The sequence below is a fragment of the Neofelis nebulosa genome, chromosome 3, assembly GCF_028018385.1.
Source record: "Neofelis nebulosa isolate mNeoNeb1 chromosome 3, mNeoNeb1.pri, whole genome shotgun sequence".
In the NCBI taxonomy this organism is placed as follows: Eukaryota; Metazoa; Chordata; class Mammalia; order Carnivora; family Felidae; genus Neofelis; species Neofelis nebulosa.
In genome coordinates, this window is record NC_080784.1 from 151,592,459 (window position 1) to 151,614,893 (window position 22,435).

Consider the following 22,435-nt stretch of genomic DNA (forward strand, 5'->3'; position numbering starts at 1 on the left):
TGAGAAATAGATTTAAATTTTTCCATATGAGTCATTTTCCTTCCATTTGTGATACCACTTCTGCAATACATTGTTTACATATGTCAAAGAGTCAATTTCTGGTCATTAATTCTGTTCCTTCCTATTAAGCTTAATACTTGTCATTCAAATAAAATCTACCACTATAGATTTATCTATTTCTCCTTATGCAATATATTTTAAGACATAGTGTCAAGTATATATATGTTTAGAATTGCTATATCTTCCTCAGGAATTAGTTCTATCAAGATATTAATCTTTTTTATACCTATTTTTTTTTAATCTTAAGATCTCTTTTTTTAATGTGTATTTATTTTTGATGAGAGAGAAAGAGTGTGCAAGGTGGGGAGGGGCAGAGAGAGAGAGAGAGAGACAGAGGATCCAAAGCAGATTCGGTACTGACAGCAGCAAGTCCGATATAGAACTCAAACTTTAGGGCTCACAAAGCATGAGATCATGACCTGAGCTGAAGTCAACCACTCAACCAACTGAGCCACCCAAGCACCTCAGTCCTAAAATCTCTTGTGTCTGATACCATTATAGCTACACTGACGTTCTTGTGGCTATCATTTTTCAATATATTTATCTATCCTTTTATTTTTATTATTTACATATTCTTATAGGTTAGACATTTCTCCTAAAACAGAAAGTTAGATAATGTTTTCTAATGCATTCTAATCATCTTTGCCTTATTTTAGTGATTATCCTTAAAATTTAAATAAGGAGAGTTGGCTTAATCCATTACCCTTCTTCTACTTGGAACTCTTATTCATGTTATTATGAATGATGTTTTAGCTCCACCTTATTTATAATGACACCAAATCAGTCATTGTAATGATAGATTACCAGTTTGTCACTTTCTCTGTTCCCTATTTCTTATTGTACCTCAACTCTCCTATGTTCAATCTCTTTCTTACTGAAGTACTTCATTTATAAACTTTCACAAGAGTCAGGGCATCTGGGTGGCTCAGTTGGTTAAGCGTCCAACTTTTAATTTCGGCTCATGTCATGATCTCACAGTCATGAGATCGAGCCCTGCTTTGGGTTGCATGCCAAGCATGGAGTCTGCTTAAAATTCTCTCTCTCCCTCTGCCCCTCTCCCCTGTTCACACTCTCTTTCTAAAATAAAATAAATAAATTTTCACAAGAGTAAATGATCTGTAAAGTATCCTTTTTAATTTTTCTTTGGTCTACAAAAGGTCCTATTTTATTTTCATTCTTGAATAAGACTTTAGTATGGATATAAAATTCCAAATTAATAGCTATTGTGTCTCAGTGCTATTGTGCTCTCAGTGTATATATACAATTATATATCACCTTTTTCATTGCTATTAAAGAACCTGTCCTTCAGTCAAAATGTTCTTTGGTAGCTAATCTCTTCTCCATTGTCTGAATATCTTCCATTTGTCTGTGGAGTTCACAGTTTTTTAATGATGTATTTGTATGTGTGGGTTTTTTTTTTATTTAGTATGCCTCAGACTCATTGTGATCTAAGCCTTCATGCCTTCATCAATTCTGGATAATTCTCATCATCTCTTGTAATATTGCTGCTCCTTTGTTTTTGTTATTCTTTAGTTTTGCATTAGGTAAACATTGAGCCTTCTCTAGTCTCTTAGCCTCTATTTCATCTGTTTCATCTCTTTATCTGTTACGTTTTGTGTGATGTCTTTATGTTCATCTTTCGGTTCACCAATTTCTCTTCAGCTTTGTCATATTCTATGTAACCCACCCATTGAGTTTTTACTTTCAGGGAAAAGTTATGATTATGTATTCCTGTCTGCAAGCTCTGTTTGTTTCTTTTGTGAACCTGTCTGGTCTGTTTTGATAAAGTCCTATACTTTTCTCATATTTATGATTCCCCTTTTATGTCATTAGTCATTTCAAGTATAGTTATCTATCTGTTAATTTTATTATGTGACGCTTTTGAGGATGCTCTCCTTTTTCTGCTGAATCTAGCTCATGATATGTTGTTTGCCATTGGGATTGTATGCTTATATTTAATCCCACTTCATAAGTAAGACACTATGCAGCCTGGATTTAACATTCAATATTACAGAGCATTTGTTACTCTAGGAGGATCAGCAGCATATGGACCTTTTTTGTTTGTTGGTTTGTTAATTTCTTTAAGTTTCTGGAACCATAAAGGTGGTGGTACTATAAATCCAAAACTTTCAGGTAGCTAGGCTCTTGATCATGAATTATCAGGAGAATCTTCTTTTTTCTGTCTAGACCTGGAACCCTAAGACCCATAGACCTACAGACCTTTTTTTTTTTTTAATGACATGATGAGCGCGTTTTTTTCTTTCCAATCCATGCTTTCATTGAGGGTTTAGTTCTTTGAGAATCCTGGTCTTATTTAGAAACCTAATGTTCATCTCCCTATTTAGCACTAGCCCAAAGAGTCCTCTCCAGCAACCATGTAAATGCTAAAAGTCAAGCCTGTTGGATACTCTAGTGCTTATCACATAATATTCATTTTCCTTATTTTTGGCTTTCCAAGATTTCCCTTCCTTTAATGTGACTTTAGCTTTGCATTCCAAATGAAATGTATTGTATTTTATCAAACACTTCTGGTTATTTTATATGGAGAAGGTTTTTTTTTTAATTATTTGGGCTTTTGAGATGTTAGAAATGGATATAAATTATTTCTTCAGTGTCTGCCCCTCCATCTAAACTGCAAAATCCTGGGGCGCCTGGGTGGCGCAGTCGGTTAAGCGTCCGACTTCAGCCAGGTCACGATCTCGCGGTCCGTGAGTTCGAGCCCCGCGTCAGGCTCTGGGCTGACGGCTCGGAGCCTGGAGCCTGTTTCCGATTCTGTGTCTCCCTCTCTCTCTGCCCCTCCCCCGTTCATGCTCTGTCTCTCTCTGTCCCAAAAATAAATAAAAAACGTTGAAAAAAAAAATTTAAACTGCAAAATCCATGAGAATAGCAACTGTGAATCTTGGTCACAGCTAATTTCTGAAACCAAGAACAGTGCCTACTGCAAGAAGGTACCTATTTAATATTGCTAAGTAAATATTAAATTAATATCTGGAATAAATATTACGGCAGAAATGACTATTGAGAGGAGAGGAGGAGGCCTAGAATGAATATGAGAGACAAATTTGTCTAAAGCACCTTTTCAGGAGAGAAGATGGCCAATGTTAGGTGAAGGAAATGATTTACATGGTAATTTACACAGATAGAAGTGGAAATTATATCAATTTTTGATAATTATAGCCTTCAGTCAAATTATTAAGGCTCACTGTGAGAACTATCTGCGGTTAGCTGATAACAGAAGTAAAATTTTAACATATGACTACAAAAGTTAAATTTTGCTTTTGTAGCCACATTAATGAGTTTAGGTAATAGAAAATTAACCTGAGGCTTTAAGTCACATAAATTTGGAACCTCTCTCCTTACAGGTTTGTTTAATGAGATAAGGGTGTTTTGTTTTATTTTTTAAGATATGTGAAGTCTAATAAAAGCTAATATGTACTGCATACTATTCACTCTTCCCAAAAGTTTTGCATATATTAATGGATATAATCTTCATAACAACCCATTTTGATGTGAGGAGACTTAAATACAGAAAGATTAAGAAACAAATAACTTACCAAAGTCAAACCATAAATGGCAGAGCTAGTATTATTCAAATTCTGGCATTCTGACTTCAAAGCAAGCTATACCAAATAGTGGATACAACATACTATGCATCAAAATCAAATATTTGTGGAACAGCATTGTGTGATAGATCAATAAGTATGCAAACACTGTTATGTGACCAGTTAAATTCTAAAGTTGAATTGCCCAAATGAATCTTTTTAATGTTTAATCAATAAGAGTATATAAACAGAACAACTGAAAATTATAATTATCTATTTTTTAATATATTTATGGTTTTCAGGCAAGAGGGTAATGGTGTGATAGCAGATGTTGTCATGAAATTTAAATTCACTAGAAACAACAATGGAGCATCAATGAAAAGGAGAATTGAGTCTGTTTTACACCACATGCTGAATAACTCTGGAAACTTGGAAATAAACCCTTCAACTGAGATAACATGCAAGTACCATTTTTATATACCATTTTATCCCAATATATCAACTAAACCAGTTTTAATTCATATTTTAATTTAATGAGACTGACTTTTCTTTCCTTGGAATTAAACTTTATGAAAACTATATATTATAAAGCTAGACATAATACATAGTTCTCTAATATAAAACATTCTAAAATTTAAAGAATCATTTAGCATTCATATAATAAATTTTATTTCCTAAACATTCTTTATTACTTTTCCCTCTCAACACTCCTTATCTCTCAACAGGAGAGACATTACTGTCAGATCTTCAATCTGTAGGTGTGCTATAGGAATGGCAAATAGGTGCTCAAGGTCAGAGAACAATTGAATTAACACTCCACCTCACCCAGAACCCAGCATGCAATCGGGAGGTGTGTGATTAATACTCCTAGAATAAAGAAGAAAATTAGAAGAGTTAGCAACATCCCTAACTCCTCTCTGAAAATACCTGTACCTCTTCTTGTCTTGAATCTGTTTTCATTTTTTCCCATCCTAATTGCTACCACTCTGGTCCAAGCCCACATCATTTCTGACTTGAACTATTTGCACTAGCCTCCATACTACCCGTTTTATTTACTGTTGGCCCCTTCCAAACTATTGTCCACATACTGATGAAGTTATGTTTTATATTTTAAAACATAATCTCATCATTATTTAAAAGCTTCCCATGACTTCCCACAAAAACACAAAACAAGCAAACAAAAAAAGACCTGTAACTGGGATACCCAGCCTTACCCAGGACAGTCCCAGTTCATGTCAATTGTCCAAGAACCATTATTAATATTAATCCCTAAGTATCTTGGTTTGGACAATAAATGATATGACCATCTCATTTAAAGCACTGCATGATCTGGTTCAAACTTACCCCTTCAGCTACTTATTATACCACTCTTCCTTATTCACCATAACCTGGCCACACTTTCATTTCCTCCACCTGCCAAACTCTTCTCCTCCTGACTCAGGGCCTTTGTATATACATTGTTTCAGTTTCTTATAATACTCTCTAGTTCATCCCTTTACATCCATCAGGTCTCATCTGGGTCACTGGTTTCTAATGTAAGCCTTTTCTAACTTCTATTACTCAATTATTTACCTGTGTCATGGACTCCATTTTCCTTCATAACATTTATCACAATCAAAACTACAAAATTATTTGTGTGATATTTCTGTTGATTGTCTTCATCCTACTCTGTAAGTTTCCTAAAAGGCAAGAACAAGTCTTTCTTGTTCATCCCAGTGTGCTTCTACTACCATCTACTACATAATAGATGCTCCATTAATATTTCTTGCATGGCTAAAAAAAAAGACTTGATATGTACATAGAATTTAAGGACACTCCTCCAACTCTGTCATGCACTATTAATAAACCATGATTCCCTTAATATAAGCTCAGGATTAAAGGATTTTGGTAGTCCCCACACTGGACTGGTATTCAATTAGTATATGCCTGTTATAGCTGTACTAAATGTTACGATATTGAAATGCTTTCCTATCTATCGGTAAACCACCACCGTACCAAGCCCACAAAGATGTCTCCCCAGCCTCTTCAAATCCTCCCATCCCTACCCCCAGACTCTCAGTTCATCCCCCTGCAATTGAAGAGTTAATGCTTAGGGACTTCCAAGACACTGCTCTAGCTCCATGGTTTATTACATCCTTCTGACTGGCTGGCTGATGCTCATCCATTACAATTTGTTTAATCCCCACAACAACCATAGACTCTACTTTTATTGTTGCCACTCAGAAACGATGGACAATTGCCCAGAGTCCTGCAATCTTCATGTAGGGGAGGCAGGATTTGAACTCAAGTCTCTCTCATTCAAAGAATAAAAAGGAGTGGTCAGTTCTTTTTATTCCTGGCATCCAAAAGGATATTTGGACTCCCCTGACACAAAGCAGATATGATACCCAAACCCTGTGAAAGTTCTGGCAGGAAATAAGTTTGCAAAAATTGATTTTAGAAAGCATGAAAACTTGCCTAAGAAGTTTAGATATCTTTTATAGGAAAAAAGAAACTTGTTTCTCATTAGAAGCTTTCAAGCAAGGAAGGATATGATCGGACATAGATTTTTAGGGGAAAAAAAAACAGCCTGGTAAAGTAGAGGCAGACACATTGAAAAGTGCAAAGGTGGAGGCATCGAACGCAGACTGAAAGCTGTTATAATAGTACAGATGTTAAATGATGAAAGCATGAACTAAAGTAGTAGCCAAAGGGATGGGGAGGATAGGCCTGATTCAAAGGATAGTTAGAGGCTAGAAGATATAAAATCTGAAAGCAAATAAAATGTGAAAATGACAGGAAGGGAGGGAACTGGAGACTGATTCAGAATTCTAGCCACTGGTAGAAGTGGAATCATTTCCTAAAGGAGGAAATATAACAAAAGTAGCAAATCTGGGGTAACATTTGGTGACCTTGAGTTTGAGAGGGCTGTAGCATGTGCAGACCTTAAACTAGAATAGACAGACCTTCACTATCTACTATCAACATAGTTTTCTGTCTGCACCCTCCTCCCATTTTCCCACGTCACACTTTCACTCCTAGCTCTACTGACTTCATTGTTCCACAAACATCATACATCTCCCTGCACTTGTGCCCACTACACCTTCCACCTGGAATACACTTTCACTGCTTGTCTACCTAGAAAATTCCTTTCAGGTCTTCAGAACACAGCTCATATGTTTTTCTCACCATGATAACTTGGTGAATATCTCAAGTAGCATGACCACCCTCTCCTTTCTCCTCTCTACTTCATACTTAAATTTATTTGAATGATTTTTTTTCATAATTTCTAAACTGTAAGTCATGTGAGGGCAGACCTCCTGTATTTTTCTCACTGTTACACCTGCAGTACTAAGAATTGTATCAGTTGAGTAATACAGATGTATCAATATATACCTACATATATATCCAGGTAAATGAAAACTTAACTTCTCTTATACGACTTATCACATCATATCTCAACAACTTGCTTATGTTTCTCTTTTCCCAACTAAACTGAGTGAATTGAAAGCAGGAATATCTTTTAAATATCTTTTAAGTATCTTTTAGTGTTTGATGAGAAAAAAGCACAAACTTAAGTATAGATAACAATAAATTGGGGGAAGACTGTAAACACACATTTCTAGGACTTATGACTCAGAGATTCTTTCAGCAGATCCGAGATGAAGCCTAGAAATCTGTATGTATCTTATCAGGCCCTAAGTGATTCTGATGGTGGTTGTCTGAAGACTACATTTAAGAAATTAAGGGGCGCCTGGGTGGCGCAGTCGGTTAAGCGTCCGACTTCAGCCAGGTCACGATCTCGCGGTCCGTGAGTTTGAGCCCCGCGTCAGGCTCTGGGCCGATGGCTCGGAGCCTGGAGCCTGTTTCCGACTCTGTGTCTCCCTCTCTCTCTGCCCCTCCCCCGTTCATGCTCTGTCTCTCTCTGTCCCAAAAATAAATAAAAAACGTTGAAAAAAAAAAAAAAAAGAAATTAAGACTACATGTAATAATATACAGTCCTTATTGTATTCATCTCTCACTTTTTTTTTTTTTAACACCAGCAATTACTGACCAGGATACAGTGCATATGTTCACTCAAGGTAAGTTTCAAAATTACCTTATAAAAATGGTTTCCAAAATATAAATAGTAAACATTCAAGTATTTGCACTCTTTGTCAAGGTAGTTTCTATTGAGGTGTTATCTTTATTCTTACTTCACTCCTGTGGTCTGAGATAAGACATTGCTGATTCCAACGGCCAGTGGAGTGATGTGTAAGTTTTCCCCTCCTTTTAGAGGAAGGTGCTGGCAGCAATGGCATTCTGTGTCAAGTCTGGCCTCAGGAAAAGTTTTTTTGCAGCTTTGGGAAGCTTTTCCTGCCCCAGTTCTATGGTGGCACTCCCTTAGACTTATAAATTATGTTTGGTGACACCATTTATATGGCTTCTCCTAATCACCAGAATAGCTTGCTTTGTTGTGGATTTAGGTTAATCGAAAAGTATAGTAAAAAAAAAAAAAAATTATAAAAAGTGATGTTAGTTTTAGGTCTCAAATCTTAAGGAAAAGTCACTACTTTCCAATGTCATTCTGTATACTCTCAGGCTAGGATAGCAGAAATATAATCCCTAGAAAACAGCTGTTTACTTCTCTGGCTGATGAAATATAGTTAGAAATTAGTTCAATGTACCTCAATAGCTGGCCTATCTCAGATACTTAAGTGATGTTACAAGGTAATGGTACCTTTTTCAACTTCATTTTATATTTAATTCATGCTTATTTTTAATGAAAATGTGCTTAAGTAATTTAGTAGGGAATTTGGTTGAAGGATGCAGCAGAGGAACTTATGTTCTATGTATATTCTTTTTTTTTTTAAGTGTATTTATTTACTTTGTGAAAGACGGGGACAGGGGAGAGAGACAATTCCAAGCAGGCTCCACACTGCCAGGGCCCAGGTGGACACAGGGCTCAATCTCAGAACCATGAGAGCATGACCTCAGCAGAAATCTAGAATCAGACCCTTAACTGACTGAGCCAACCAGGTGCCCCGTTCTTTGTATATTCTTAATGAAAGTCTGGAGGTCTGTAAGAAAAAAAAAATGCCTTTGGATGGATGTTCTATTGAAGTAGTGTCACTATTTTAGAGCAATAGAAGTTGTTGCTGATGATTTACTTCTTATTTCTTAGTAATAGAATAAACAAAAGGAAATAAATCATGGGAATGAGGATGAAGAGGGCTTGAATGATCATTTCAGCTTTGGCCATTGGAGTGTTCATGGGCTTTCTCCTTTAAGGCACTTAAATAAACCTCATCTAGATGCTTAGAAACCCTCAGTTACCCTCAAGAATATTCTGTGAAATATGCCCTTGAAAAATGGCACATTTGGTAATACAGTCAGTTACAGAGGTAGAGTGGAACTTCCACGATGAGCTGGATTACCACTATGGAGATTTCTTGATGAAAGCAGTTTTCCTCCAACTTCAATGTGGACATGAATCACTCATAAGAATGTAGCTTCTAATAAGTTCTGAGGATATAACATGCAGCATGGTGACTACAGTTAATAATACGGTACTGTATGCTTGGAAGTTCTAAGTAGATCTTAAGCACTCTCATCACACACACAAGAAGAGTTAACTATGTAATGTGATGGAGGTGTTGGTTATCTTGATCTTGGTAATCAACAATGTATATGGATATCAACTCATCACACTGTACACTTTAAATATATACAATTATATTTGTCAATTAGTCCACAAATTTGGGGAGAGGGGGAATGCAGCTTCTGATTTTTTTTCCTGGTGTGGGTCTTAGAGTCAAGTTTTTTCAGCTTTGAGGTATAATTGACAAAATTGTAAGATATTTAAAGTATACAACATTAGGATTTGTTATACATATGCATTATGAAAAGATTCTCCCATCTAGTTAACATATTCATCACCTCACATATTTACTCCCACCCTTTTTTTGGTGAGAACATTTCAGTTCTACACTCCTAGCAAATTTCAATTATACAATAATGTTATCAACTATAATCATTATGTTTTGCACTAGATCCTCAGCAGAACTTACTCATCTTATAGCTGAAAGTTTGTCCCTTTTTACCACATTCTCCACATTTCCCCCATCCTCCAAGCCCCTGGAAACTACTTTCTATTCTTTCTTTCTAGGAGTTTGACTTTTTTTTTTTTTTTTTTTTTTTTTTTTTTTTTTTTTAAGATTCCACATATAAATGGTATCAGGCCGTTTTTGTCTGGATTTGTTTTTGTCTGGATTATTTTACTTAGCATGATACCCTCCAGGTTCATCCATATTCTTGCAAACAACAGGATTTCCTTCCTTTTCAAGGCTGAATAATATCCCTGTATGCATGTATGTATATACAAATATATATGTATACATCCCTTTGTGTGTGTGTATACACACACACACACACACACACACACACACATTCTCTTGACCTATTCATTCATTGATAGACCCATAGGTTATTCTACACAGTGCCAACATGTCAACATTTTTAATAAACTTCCAGGGTATACCCATACTGCAGGTCCACAGATCATACTTTGGAGTAGCAAAGCTATATGGAAATTTCCTAGTGAACTTGTGGCCTGAGCTGGTATATCCAGCACTAACCTATCTTAACCCCCTTTGATGAGGAATTTCAGAGAACTCTAAAGTTGCTGTAGAATTTGAAGTCTCTATGTCAATTAAGTTCAGAAATATTCTCTAAAATGCAGTCTATAGGCAATAGTAGTCACAAAGGTACTCTAAAAAACAACACATTAATCTTGCTTTTGGAAAGGCTAGCCTGTTCTAAGGACAAATACACAAAAGACAGAAAAGCTGTAAAAGATGGAGAGACTCGAACAGCATCTCCCAAATGTAAATGAATCATAATCTTCCCAGCACATTAATGCCTTTTTCTTATTAGGATGTGGGGCCCGTACAGACCTAATAACTCTGTCTGCAGAGAGGATCCTAGGAGGCACTAAGGCTGAGGAAGGAGACTGGCCATGGCAAGTCAGTCTACAGACGAATAATGTTCACCACTGCGGAGGCATCCTGATCAGTAGCATGTGGATCTTGACAGCAGCTCACTGCTTCAGAAGGTAAGGCTATAGCTTATCTACCCACCTGGGAACAACTAGGAGAGACAGATACAGGACTCCACCCTGGACTGAACATGATTGGATTATGCTAGAAATAACTGCATGTGGAAAAAAATTAATGAATCTTTTCTGCATATTCATGATAGCAAAAACATTTTTTTTCCTCCTTCAGCTGGCTAATTTAAAACTATTTTTCTCTTTCAGGTAATAGTGTGCCATCATGGTAAAGAACAATGATCTATATGTAAGAGTGTTTAATTTAAATCCTAGCTATGAAAACTTGAGATATTTACTGAACCTTTATAAGCCCTTTTTTTCCCTACATTTGGAAGATACTATTATCTGTGTCTTAGCCTTATTGATAGGATTAGATACACTAATGCAAACATGTTAAGTGTTAGCAAAATTAATTGCTGTAGGAAATTTGCACATTAGATCATATAAGCTGATCAGCAGGCTCATGGCTGATCTGAGACTGCCTTATGCCATTAACTAATTCTTTCAAAACAATTATTGAGTATCTACTATGAGCACAGTATTATCACAGAAGGTAATTAAACACTGCCTATACTTTAAGTGAGCCTACATTGTAGTGTTGGAGATAGACATACACAAAAATAATGATCAATAACAGTGAGTAGCATAAATAAAATGAATTTAAACAACTTCTAGAAAATTCTTCACTGATGTGACTAAAGGATAGTGCTAACATGAGGGTAATAAACTGCCAGTGGATAGTAGGATGCATAAACTTACTCATGATAAAACTTTAGACCTAGATGACTCAAATCTGTGAGGTTCAGACACACCTTATTATTGGAGCATCCTAGACCCTAACAGTTGCTGGGAATTAATCTCAAAACATTCACTAAGTGAAGACATCTAAACTCAAATGTGCCTCTGACCATATCTACTCTTTTCTCAGACTCACTCAATATCCATAGTCTAAAATCCAATTTACTACACACCCATAGCCCTCCTATTGAAACAGTCCAAATTTCTTTCTCAAAGCATGAACCTTGAGCTCCAGTCAAACTGCATTATTCTCTTCCCCTGGATTCTGCCTACTTTTTCAGGTTTAAGAGAATTGTGCGCTAGTCTTGTTAAACTTTACTCTCTTAATAGTTTTGTAACAGGCACTATATTATGCAGCAGTACCCTCAAATCTGCAAAGGACTTCTTAGAAATAGTGAAGATTTTTCAGAATTCCGATACGAAGAAATGGAGGAAGGGATATTAACATTTTAGGGAGAAGAAGAAGATTGAGAAAATGCTCTTAAACCTGAAAAATAGTAAGAGAATAATGCAATCTGGCTGGAGCTAAAGGTTCAATCTTTATTTCCACTTGAAAGGCCAAAGAAGAACTATGGAACTAATTGATTTTAATCACTTCTGAGTGTGGGAACCAGAAATGCAAATGCTTGGATTTAGTATAACGAAGGATGTAATACATAAACAGTCTGCATTCTAAGCCCTATGCAGACCCAACTACCAAAAGCTAAGTAAAGGATATCACTATAATGAAAGTCACCATTATAAATATCATCAATGTTTACCAAAGTAATTCATGATTTTAACTTTTTTTTTAAATTTATTTATTTGGAGAGACAAAGAGTGAGCAGGGAAGGGGCAGAGAGACGGGGAGATAAAGAATCCCAAGCAGGCTCTGCGCTGTCAGCACAAATCCCACAGACGGTGAGATCACGACCTGAGCTGAGATCAAGAGCCAGACACTTAACTGACTGAGCCACTGAGGCACCCCATAATTCATGATTTTAAATGCTTGGAACATCTTTGAATTATGCCTCCCCAATCCTTCTATTCACTACTAAATTGATCCAGGAAAGCTAACAAACTATGTGAACCTTATATTGGCACACTTCCAGTAGGCCTGATTGTCACTGAGAACCCATCAATGAGGATTTCTGGGGACACGGCCAGCCTTACATCAAGATATATAGATGTGATAAGGCCCTCCAAGAGTCCAAGAGAAGATTTTTGAGTTATCACTTCCCCTATGAAGACTTCCCTGATGCTTTCTTCCTCCCCCATGGTACTCTCACAGAAATCTGCTCAATTATCTTTAGCAGTAGTCCCTGTGATTTATGATACTTAATCGTCTCGTGTGGAGCTGCTCATGAACAGAGACCATAGTTATTTACATATTTTTAAGATTTTAAATTCCAGAAAGTTAGCATACAGTGTAATACTAGTTTCAGGTGTACAATATAGTGATTCAACACTTTCATACAACACCTGGTGCTTTTTAATCCTCATCATGTATTTAACCCATCCCCCACCCACTTCCTCTCTGGTAACTATCAGTTTGTTCTCTATAGTTAAGCCTCTGTTTCTTACATTGTTTCTTTTTCTCTCCTTTTCCCCCTTTGCTTGGTTGTTTTGCTTCTTAAATTCCACATATGAGTGAAATCATATAGTGTTTGTCTTTCTCTGACTGACTTATTTCACTTAGCATAATACTCTCTAGCTCTATTCACATCATTGCAAAGGGCAAGATTTCATTCTTTTCATGGCTAATAGTCCAGTGTGTGTGTGTGTGTGTGTGTGTGTGTGTACCACCTCTTCTTTATCCATTCATCAGTTGATGGACACTTGGGCTTTTTCCACAATTTGGATATTGTAGATAATGCTGCTGTAAACATTAGGGTGCATGTATCCCTTTGAATTAGTATTTTTGTACTCTTTGGGTAAATACCTGGTAGTGTGATTGCTAGATCATAGGATAGTCCTATTTTTTAAAATTTTTTTTAATGTTTATTTATTTTTGAGAGGAGAGAGACAAAGTATGAGAAGGGGAGGAGCAGAGAGAGAGGGAGACACAGAATCTGATGCAAGCTCCAGGCTCTGAGCTGTCAGTACAGAATTTGCAATAGGGCTTGAACTCATGAACCTTGAGATCATGACATGAACCGAAGTAGGATGCTTAACCAACTGAGCCATCCAGGTGCCCCAGGGTAATCCTATTCTTTAACTTTTTGAGGAAACCAGAGTAGCTGCACTAGTTTGTATTCCCACCAACAATGCAAGAGGGTTCCCCTTTCTTCATATCCTCACCAACACCTGTTTCTTGTGTTGTTGATTTTAGCCATTCTGACAGGTGTGAGGTGGTATCTTATAGTAGTTTTGATTTGTATTTCCCTGATGATCAGTGATGTTGAGCATCTTTTCACGTGTCTGCTGAATGTATGTCTTCTTCGGAAAAATGTTCATGTCTTCTCCTCATTTTTTAATTGGATTATTTGTTTTTTGGGTGTTGAGATTTATTAGTTCTTTATATGTTTTGGGTAATAAACCTTCTACACTTTATCAAATATATCATTTGCAGATATCTTCTCCCATTCTGAAGGTTGCCTTTTAGCTTTGTTGATTGTTTCCTTCACTGTGCAGAAGTAATCCCAATAGTTTATTTTTGCTTTTGTTTCCCTTGCCTCAGGAAACATGTCTAGAAAGAAGTTGCTATGGCTGATATCAAAGAAGTTACCACCTGAGTTCTCTTCTAGGATTTTTATGGTTTCAGGTGTCACATTTAAGTCTTTCATCCATTTTGAATTTACTTTTGGCTATAGTGTAAGAAAGTGGTCTAGGTTCATTCTTCTGCATGTTGCTGTCCAGTTTTTCCAACAGCAACTGTTGAAGAGATAGTCTTTTTCCCATTGGACATTCTTTCCTGCTTTGTGGAAGATTAGTTGGCCATACATTTGTGGGCCCATTTCTGGGTTCTCTATTCTTTCCATTTATCTAGGTGTCTGTTTTTGTGCCAGTACCATACTGTCTTGATGAATACAGCTTTGTAATACAGCTTGAAATCCAGAATTGTGATGCCTCCAGTTTTGTTTTTCATTTTCAACATTACTTTGGCTATTCTGGGTCTTTTCTGGTTCCATACAAATTTTAGAATTGCTTGTTCTAGCTCTGTGAAGCATGCTGGTATTATTTCAATAGGGATTGCATTGAATATGTAGGTCGCTTTGGGTAATATAGACATTTTAACAATATTTGTTCTTCTAATCCATGAGCATGGAATTTTTCTCCATTTCTCTGTGTCTTCTTCAATTTCTTTCATAAGATTTCCATAGTTTTCAGTGTACAGATTCTTTACCTCGTTGGTTAGGTTTATTCCTAGGTATCTTATTGGTTTTGGTGCAATTGTAAATGGGATTGATTCCTAATTTCGCTTTTTTCCTGTTTCATTATTGGTGTATAGAAATGCAACATATTTCTGTATGTTGATTTTGTATCCTGGGACTTTATTGAATTTGTTTATTAATTCCAGCAGTTTTTTTGTGGAGTCTTTAAGGTTTTCTACATATAGTATCATGTCAGCTGCAAATAATGAAAGTTATACTTCCTCCTTGCCAAACTGGATACTTTTTACGTCTTTTTGTTGCCTGATTCCTATAGCATAGTTATTTATTTATATTTTTATTCCCAGAGACTCATACTGTTTCTTATACAAAGTAAACATGTAGTAATGACTTGTTCAACTATAACTAATGAAAATAATAGTTATTTCCACTGAGTGCTTACCTTGTATGCCAAACATTGTTTCAATACTTACAACTGAGTGAGGGCATATAATCAGTCACATTTTGTGCAAAAATAAACTGAGAATTAAAGATATGAAGTAAGTTGCCCTAAATAACACAGTTAATATATGGCATAGCCAAGATTTAAGTCTAATTTTTTTTTTATTTAACGTTTATTTATTTTTGAGACAGAGAGAGACACAGCATGAATGGGGGAGGGTCAGAGAGAGGGAGACACAGAATCTGAAACAGGCTCCAGGCTCTGAGCTGTCAGCACAGAGCCTGACGCGGGGCTCGAACTCACGGACCGCGAGATCATGACCTGAGCCAAAGTCGGCCACTTAACCGACTGAGCCACTCAGGCACCCCTAATTCTAACTGATTCCAAAATTATGCTCTTATTCGTTTGCTGGAAGAAAGAAAAGGAAGGGAGGGAAAGAAGAGAAAAATAGCTTTAAAATTTTCTTCGTACAGAGACTGATCAAAAGAAGTTCAATATGAAAAATTCATGTATTCGGTGATTGTAAACTACTTTTTTCTTTAGAATTTTTAACTAGCATTCACTCTTACATAAGCTATTGTACATTACAAGATTATTTCCTGGACATATAATTTTTATTTCTGTATCACCTATATCTAAACTCCACAAAACTCTTAAATTGTTGTTATGTGGATACATTTTATTTTTATTCAAGCTTAGGAGCAACACTGAGTTAATCAACTCTTCAATTCGCAGACCCTTTAGACAAATTATCATTCATTTACTAACTATGTAATCCAGAAAATATATACCAAAGAGATATTGATCAAATAGTTGCTAGCCAGGAAAGGGATGGCAAACGCAAAATTCAAATATTTGAAATGCTCATAAATTCACAATTCAAAACACATTCTTGTATTTTTTTAGCTACCCTAATCCTCGTCAGTGGACTGTCACTTTCGGTGTTTCAACAACATTTCCTAAACTGAGAAGAGGAGTAAGGACTATTTTAATCCATAGCAATTATAACCCTGCAACTCATGAAAATGATATTGCAGCTATACAACTTGACAGAGGCATCACCTTTACCAAAGATATCCATAGGGTGTGTCTCCCGGAGGCTACCCAGAATATTCCACCTGGGTCTACTGCTTATGTAACAGGATGGGGATCTCAAGAATATGGCGGTAAGTGTCTCAGGAAAAATCAAACAACAACAACAACAACAAAATCTCCTGGGACTTGCTGTTATGTAATTAGGGAACACCAGAAGGACATGTTCTGTGGAAGGAACAATCCCATATTCTGATGAGTCCAACCTCTAGTTATTACTACATATCCTCAGCAAAGCAAAGCAGTGTCCCTAGAAATCACGGGGGATTCTCAAACATAGTAATAGGGAAACGTAAAATAAAAGTGGTGAAGAAACATGAGTTCTTCAATGAACCAGGGACTCTATAGGTCTCAAATGTCTCTCATATAAAGAAAATTTTTAATTTTGAAAAGAAGATTTTGATAGGTATTCTCTAAGGGTTTTAACACCCTCTAAGGTGTTAACAATCATTAAGGTATTCTGAGATGAAATGAATTCTACCTCTAGAGCAAGAAACTCTACATACATAAGCATTGCTCACTCTTTGTTTATTGAATGAATAATGAGGGCAATGTAAAAGAACAAATAGGGCCATGGTGAAGAGAATATCAACCAGGGCGTGGAAGGACATAGCATTAACAATTTCCACATGCTTCAGCTCATGCTGTAGATTGTATCTCCGAGAAATAATATGAAGACTTAATTGTCCTAGAAAATACCTCATTGTGTTTTCACCACTGAAAGTAATTTGGTGTAATAGATAAAATGTGTGCCAATCATAAAAATGGCAGTGCCATTCTGAAGGAACATCAATACAAGTAAAATTATTTCTTTAGCCTTGAAACCAGACTGGTTTCTCTTTCATTGGTAAATTAAAGTTTCCTCAATATGTAATTTTCCAATTCAAAGTCAGTCAGTGAATAACTTAAATGCTACTAGTCAATATTAAAATAGCAGATATGTTTTGCTCTTAAGGTCCAAGGGGCGCTGCATCACAAAGTAAGGTAAAAAAATAAAATTGATCTGTGTAGAGGGTTTATTCTTCTCTACTATGGGCATCTTTGCTGAAAAGAAACTCCCAATATATCTTCAATAGCCTGCTTTGCTAAATAAGATACAGTGTTTTGGAGTACAGTTATTCCTTCCCATATTTGACATAGAATCATTAATTTACCCATTCTATTTCTGCTTTATACTTCACAGGTAGCACAGTTTCAGATCTACAGCAAGCACGGGTCAGAATAATAAGTAATGATGCATGTAATGCACCAACTAGTTATAATGGAGCTGTTTTGTCGGGAATGCTATGTGCTGGACTACCTCAAGGTGGAGTGGATGCATGCCGAGTAAGTTCAAAATAATGTTATCATGTCATCATCCAAGTTCATAAGCACTTACTGGCATGTGATACTGTGATAAGCATAGAGGTAACATAATTAGAATACACAGCCCTGATCCTCCAAAAAATTGTTATATAGATTTTACAGTTAAAATTCTCTTATGAAATTGATCCAATGTTAATTTTAAGAACTTTCTTTGTGATTTTTAATCTAAATAACACCTGAATATCAGCACCCTGAAGATAAAAAATGTACACAAAAAGCTTAGTTATTTCAGTCACAACAGTTTCTATAATTGTAAAACAGCACAAATGAGGGAGGGGGGAACTATTTAGATAGGTCCTGTCTTTTTTCACCAAACATAAAAATGAAAATAACTATGAAATTCTTACTTTAAAATAATTACAATAGGATTTTAATGCTAACATTTTTAATTAAATTATCTAAGCAATTAATGTGGTTATATCCTTTAATAGATTTTGATCCTATGTCTGAAATCCAACCTCATACAGTAACAGCAATAACTACTTAGTATCCAAAATTACATTTCTGGAATTAAGAAAAATTAATCTTTTCTTGGGGAATCTGCTGCTGTTTTGGGGGTGGGGGGAAATTGTATGCAGAAAAATCAAGTTTATTCTTTCCTCAAACAATGCTGACAGTTTTTTATTTCAATTTTTTTATTTCACTTTTTAATTTCAACTTAAATTCTAATTAACATATTTGGTAAAATTGGTTTCAGGTGTAGAATTAAGTGACTTATCACTTACAGACAACACCCAGTGCTTATCACAAGTGCCCTCCTTAGTGCCCTCCTTAGTACCTATCACCCATCTAGCACATCCCCCACCCACCTCCCTCCATCAAACCTCAGTTTGTTCTCTATCTTTAAGAGTCTCTTATGGTTTGCAAATATTACTGACTTTTATATTTTAGTTCTCACATTCTTGAAAAAATGGGTAAGAAGTAGCTCTTCCACAGTTTTTTTCACATTTTGGGCATTTTCCCCTAAATGAAACATTTTTATTGACCACAAGTTGTGTATAAATGGAGAGGAACTGTTTATCAGTTTTCAAGAAACCATTAATTACCCATTAGCCCTTTGTTCCCTTTAAGTGGAGATGTCTTTGTGATAGGAAACACTTCTTGTTCCACTTCCTATTTTTTTTATTGCTAGTTCTGTAACAACAAATTCTCAAACTTCATAGTTTTCAAAAAAATTCACCAAATAAGTAACACACATCTACACTGACAATTCAGCATTAATTAGAACCGACTTAGGGAAACACATGAAATATAAAAGGGCATTACTCATGCCTTACTCAAAATGCCCCTTTCCTTCTGCATACACAATTTCCACTCTTCCCCTCAAGCCCGGATCAAGTCATCATGAAATTCCCCCTATGTGTTCCACTCTGGACCTCACTAATTTTCAGCTGAAATACTACAATACATAGAGTTTGTGCATCAGAAAGAACTAGCACTTTACAAAGGAGATTATGAGATCATACTTGTTTCAGTTCATTTATTCACAGAAATTGTATGTTTTCTGTGCACCAGATACAGTGCTTAGCACAACTATGTGTTCCCTACACTCATCAAGGCTATAGTCTAGAAGAGGGAACACAAGTTAAAATGCCTGCACAACCAGGCAGTGAAGCTGTCCAGATACAGGATAAATTACATGTCCCTCTTAGTTTAACATCTGCTCGTCCACTCTTAGATATTATGCAGAGAAATTCCTTACTAGAAAGAATAGCAGCAGAAGCACAACGATCAAAAAGTACTGGGTAGCTGGAGCATGAACACACAACCTGAAGGAAGCAGGTGCCAATCAGCTGCATGCAGTGCTTGCCATGCGATTGGTGATTCACACACTGACCCTTCTCCCCATCTAAACCAGTAATTAGAAGAGCTAGCTACAAAGAGCAGTCAAATGAATAGCAAACCATTCTAAAAGCACACTTGATAATAGTTGGCTTTTATTAGTAGTACAGACTGTATGCCAGGCTATACTGGAAGTGTTACATGTATAAAACTCATTTAAACATATAGAAACATTACTCATAGATGAGAAAACTGAGATCAGAAAAGCTATTAAATAGTATACTGAAGGTCATATGGCTGAGAAGTGGAGAATTCTTCTTACCCAGTCTATCTAACTCCAGAACCCACAGACTCAATCTATCATGCAGCATGTAAAATGGACTAAATTTGTCTCCCCAGGTAGATTATTGCATGTACAAATATTTGTTGGTTGGGTTATTATAATTGGCCAGTATTTCATAAGGAGTGTTTTACTCATTGCCTTATAAATTTCTTTGTGATTATTCACCAAAGAATACTTTTTGATGATATATTATTATGCATCAGACACCATGCAGGTACTATGAATAGGAAGATAAATGAAACTTCATCCATTCAACAAATATTTGCTTAGCATCTCCTGTGAGTTAGAAGCTTAGGATATAGCAGGGTCCAGAATAAGTATGCCTTCCCTGGCAGACCTTACAGAATAACCAGAAAAACAGACACTGAACAAGTATCCTAAATGCTGTGAGTTTTGCAACAATGTGTGGCTGTCACAAGGGGAATTGGTGCAAGGGAATAAGTTCAAACAGGCATACAATGTGTTTGCATAAAATAATATAGAAGTGGTGAAAGAGATACACACAAGATGTGGAACACAGGAAGTAAAAAACTAACCCAACCCAAAGCTAGAAGGGGTGGCGGTGGGAAAGAACAGCCCTGGGAAGGCTTCCTGGAGGAGGTAAAGTCTGGGATGGGAAGCTGTCCACCAGGTGACTGAGGACAGTCTGGGAAACATGCACCTCATCTTCTCACACCTGAGGAAGGAACAGTGTGTGTTCTTAAAGGATTTTGGTAATTTTCACATGAAATTGGTACACTATTTCAACTTGCTGTAACATTTCACAAGAAATGTCAGATTATTTTTATTGTCATACTGGGTGTGACTTCTACTGACAGAAATAAACTCCTTAATACTTCAGGGTGGTCTCACACTTAAATTCAATCATTGTGTTTCTTTCAGGGTGACTCTGGTGGCCCACTAGTTCAAGAGGACTCACGGCGGCTTTGGTTCCTTGTGGGGATAGTAAGCTGGGGGGATCAATGTGGTCTGCCTGATAAGCCAGGAGTATATACGCGAGTGACAGCCTACCGTGCTTGGATAACCGAAAAAACTGGGGTCTAGAGCAATAAAGGCATCTCTGTGGCAAAGTCTGTATGCAGGTGTATGTCTAAAATTCCAAAACCTTGCCTTTCAGCTGCAAAAGAACCCGAAGTTGCCCTATTTTAACCTCCTGTCACATAAATACTGTTTCGCAAACACAATTTGTTCTTTATTACTACAGATTTTGTTTTCTCAAGAAAGCTATATGAATGTTGCATAGTATTGTGGCTGTGTGCCAGGGGAAAGGGGTAAACTAGTTACAGAGGTAACAATTTTATTACAGTTGTGATAAGAGCTCATAGTGAGAAGAACAGATACCCTGAGAGAAGATATTAGAGGAATCTGGACAAGTCTGCAGCATTGGAGGAGTCTTCCCTGAAAAGTCTCACTGAAGCTGATAATGGTAGAATAATAGTCAAGGCAGCAAGAATAGCATGAGGAAATAAAAATCCTATTTATTTGAAATTTCTGGTTACTCAATAGGCGGTGTAAGTCCTAAAATTAAATATGTGAAGTCATTGTACAGCAATCTTAATTACCCTATAAGAACACACTCCCAAAGAAACTGAGGAATTTCAGGTATTTAAGATCAAAGCTAAAATAGTCACTGCTCAACTGAGACCCAAAGAATTATAATTTTTATGATGAATTTTATTAAAAATATCTTGGGGCGCCTGGGTGGCTCAGTCAGTTAAGTGCCTGACTCTTGGTTTCAGCTCAGGTTATGATCTCCATACTTCGTTGAGATCAAGCCCTGCATCAGGCTCTAAGTTGACAACGTGGAGACTGCTTGGGATTCTCTCTATTTTTCTCCACCCCTCCCCACTCTCTTTCTCAAAATAAATAAATAAACTTTAAAAATATCTCTCATCTATGTGAAAGAGAGAATTTACTTCCTCTGTAAACTGATGAAATACACCTGTGCAACCTTCTTAAGTAACTTCCAACTATACAGTGCTTTTGAACAACTAAGTAGGAATAATCTTAAGAACTAAAGATCACCCCAGTGGTGGTCATTTTTGAGAATATAAGGACCCACAATAGCTAAATCCAAGTAATGAATTTAAAGTCACATGTGAAGTTATTTTGCAAAGAGAAGGGTTAAACAGTTTAATTTCAATAAAACTGTCTTGGGGTGCCTGGGTGGCTCAGTCAGTTGAGCGTCCGACTTTGGCTCAGGTCATGATCTCATGGTCTGTGGGTTCTAGCCCCACGTCGGGCTCTGTGCTGAGGCTCAGAGCCTGTGCCCAGAGCCTGGAGCCTGCTTCAGAGTCTGTGTCTCCCTCTCTCTCTGAGCCTCCCCCGTTCATGCTCTGTCTCTCTCTGTCTCAAAAACAAACAAACATTAAAAAAAAATTTTTAAAAGTAAAACTGTCTTAGAAAAGAAATGTCTCTCTCCTTTTTTTCTCCCTTTCTCTTCCTTACACACACATTACCAATGAACGTAAATAAAATCCATTAAAATTTAATGGCACAGTAATTTATGTAGTTTGAATCATGAATGTAACTGAATTTTTATGGGATCCTGACATTAATTAAAGCTTGGTTACGCATGACCATCTATGTGTCAGGGCTTCCTCCTTCTAAAAGCTAACTCACAGCACCTGG

At 36.5% G+C, this 22,435-nt stretch overlaps 1 protein-coding gene across 1 annotated transcript in view; it reads left to right on the plus strand.

Moving 5' to 3' along the window:
* Positions 1-20,874, plus strand: part of TMPRSS11D (transmembrane serine protease 11D) — a 37,112-nt gene extending 16,238 nt beyond the window's left edge. Inside the window, exons 6-11 of the mRNA XM_058723335.1 lie at positions 3,905-4,062; positions 7,625-7,663; positions 10,497-10,674; positions 16,129-16,388; positions 17,498-17,640; positions 20,687-20,874. Coding sequence (XP_058579318.1) covers positions 3,905-4,062; positions 7,625-7,663; positions 10,497-10,674; positions 16,129-16,388; positions 17,498-17,640; positions 20,687-20,848 — 940 coding nt within the window. The 3' untranslated portion in view covers positions 20,849-20,874. The remainder of the gene's footprint in view (positions 1-3,904; positions 4,063-7,624; positions 7,664-10,496; positions 10,675-16,128; positions 16,389-17,497; positions 17,641-20,686) is intronic.
* Positions 20,875-22,435: the final 1,561 nt, after the last annotated feature.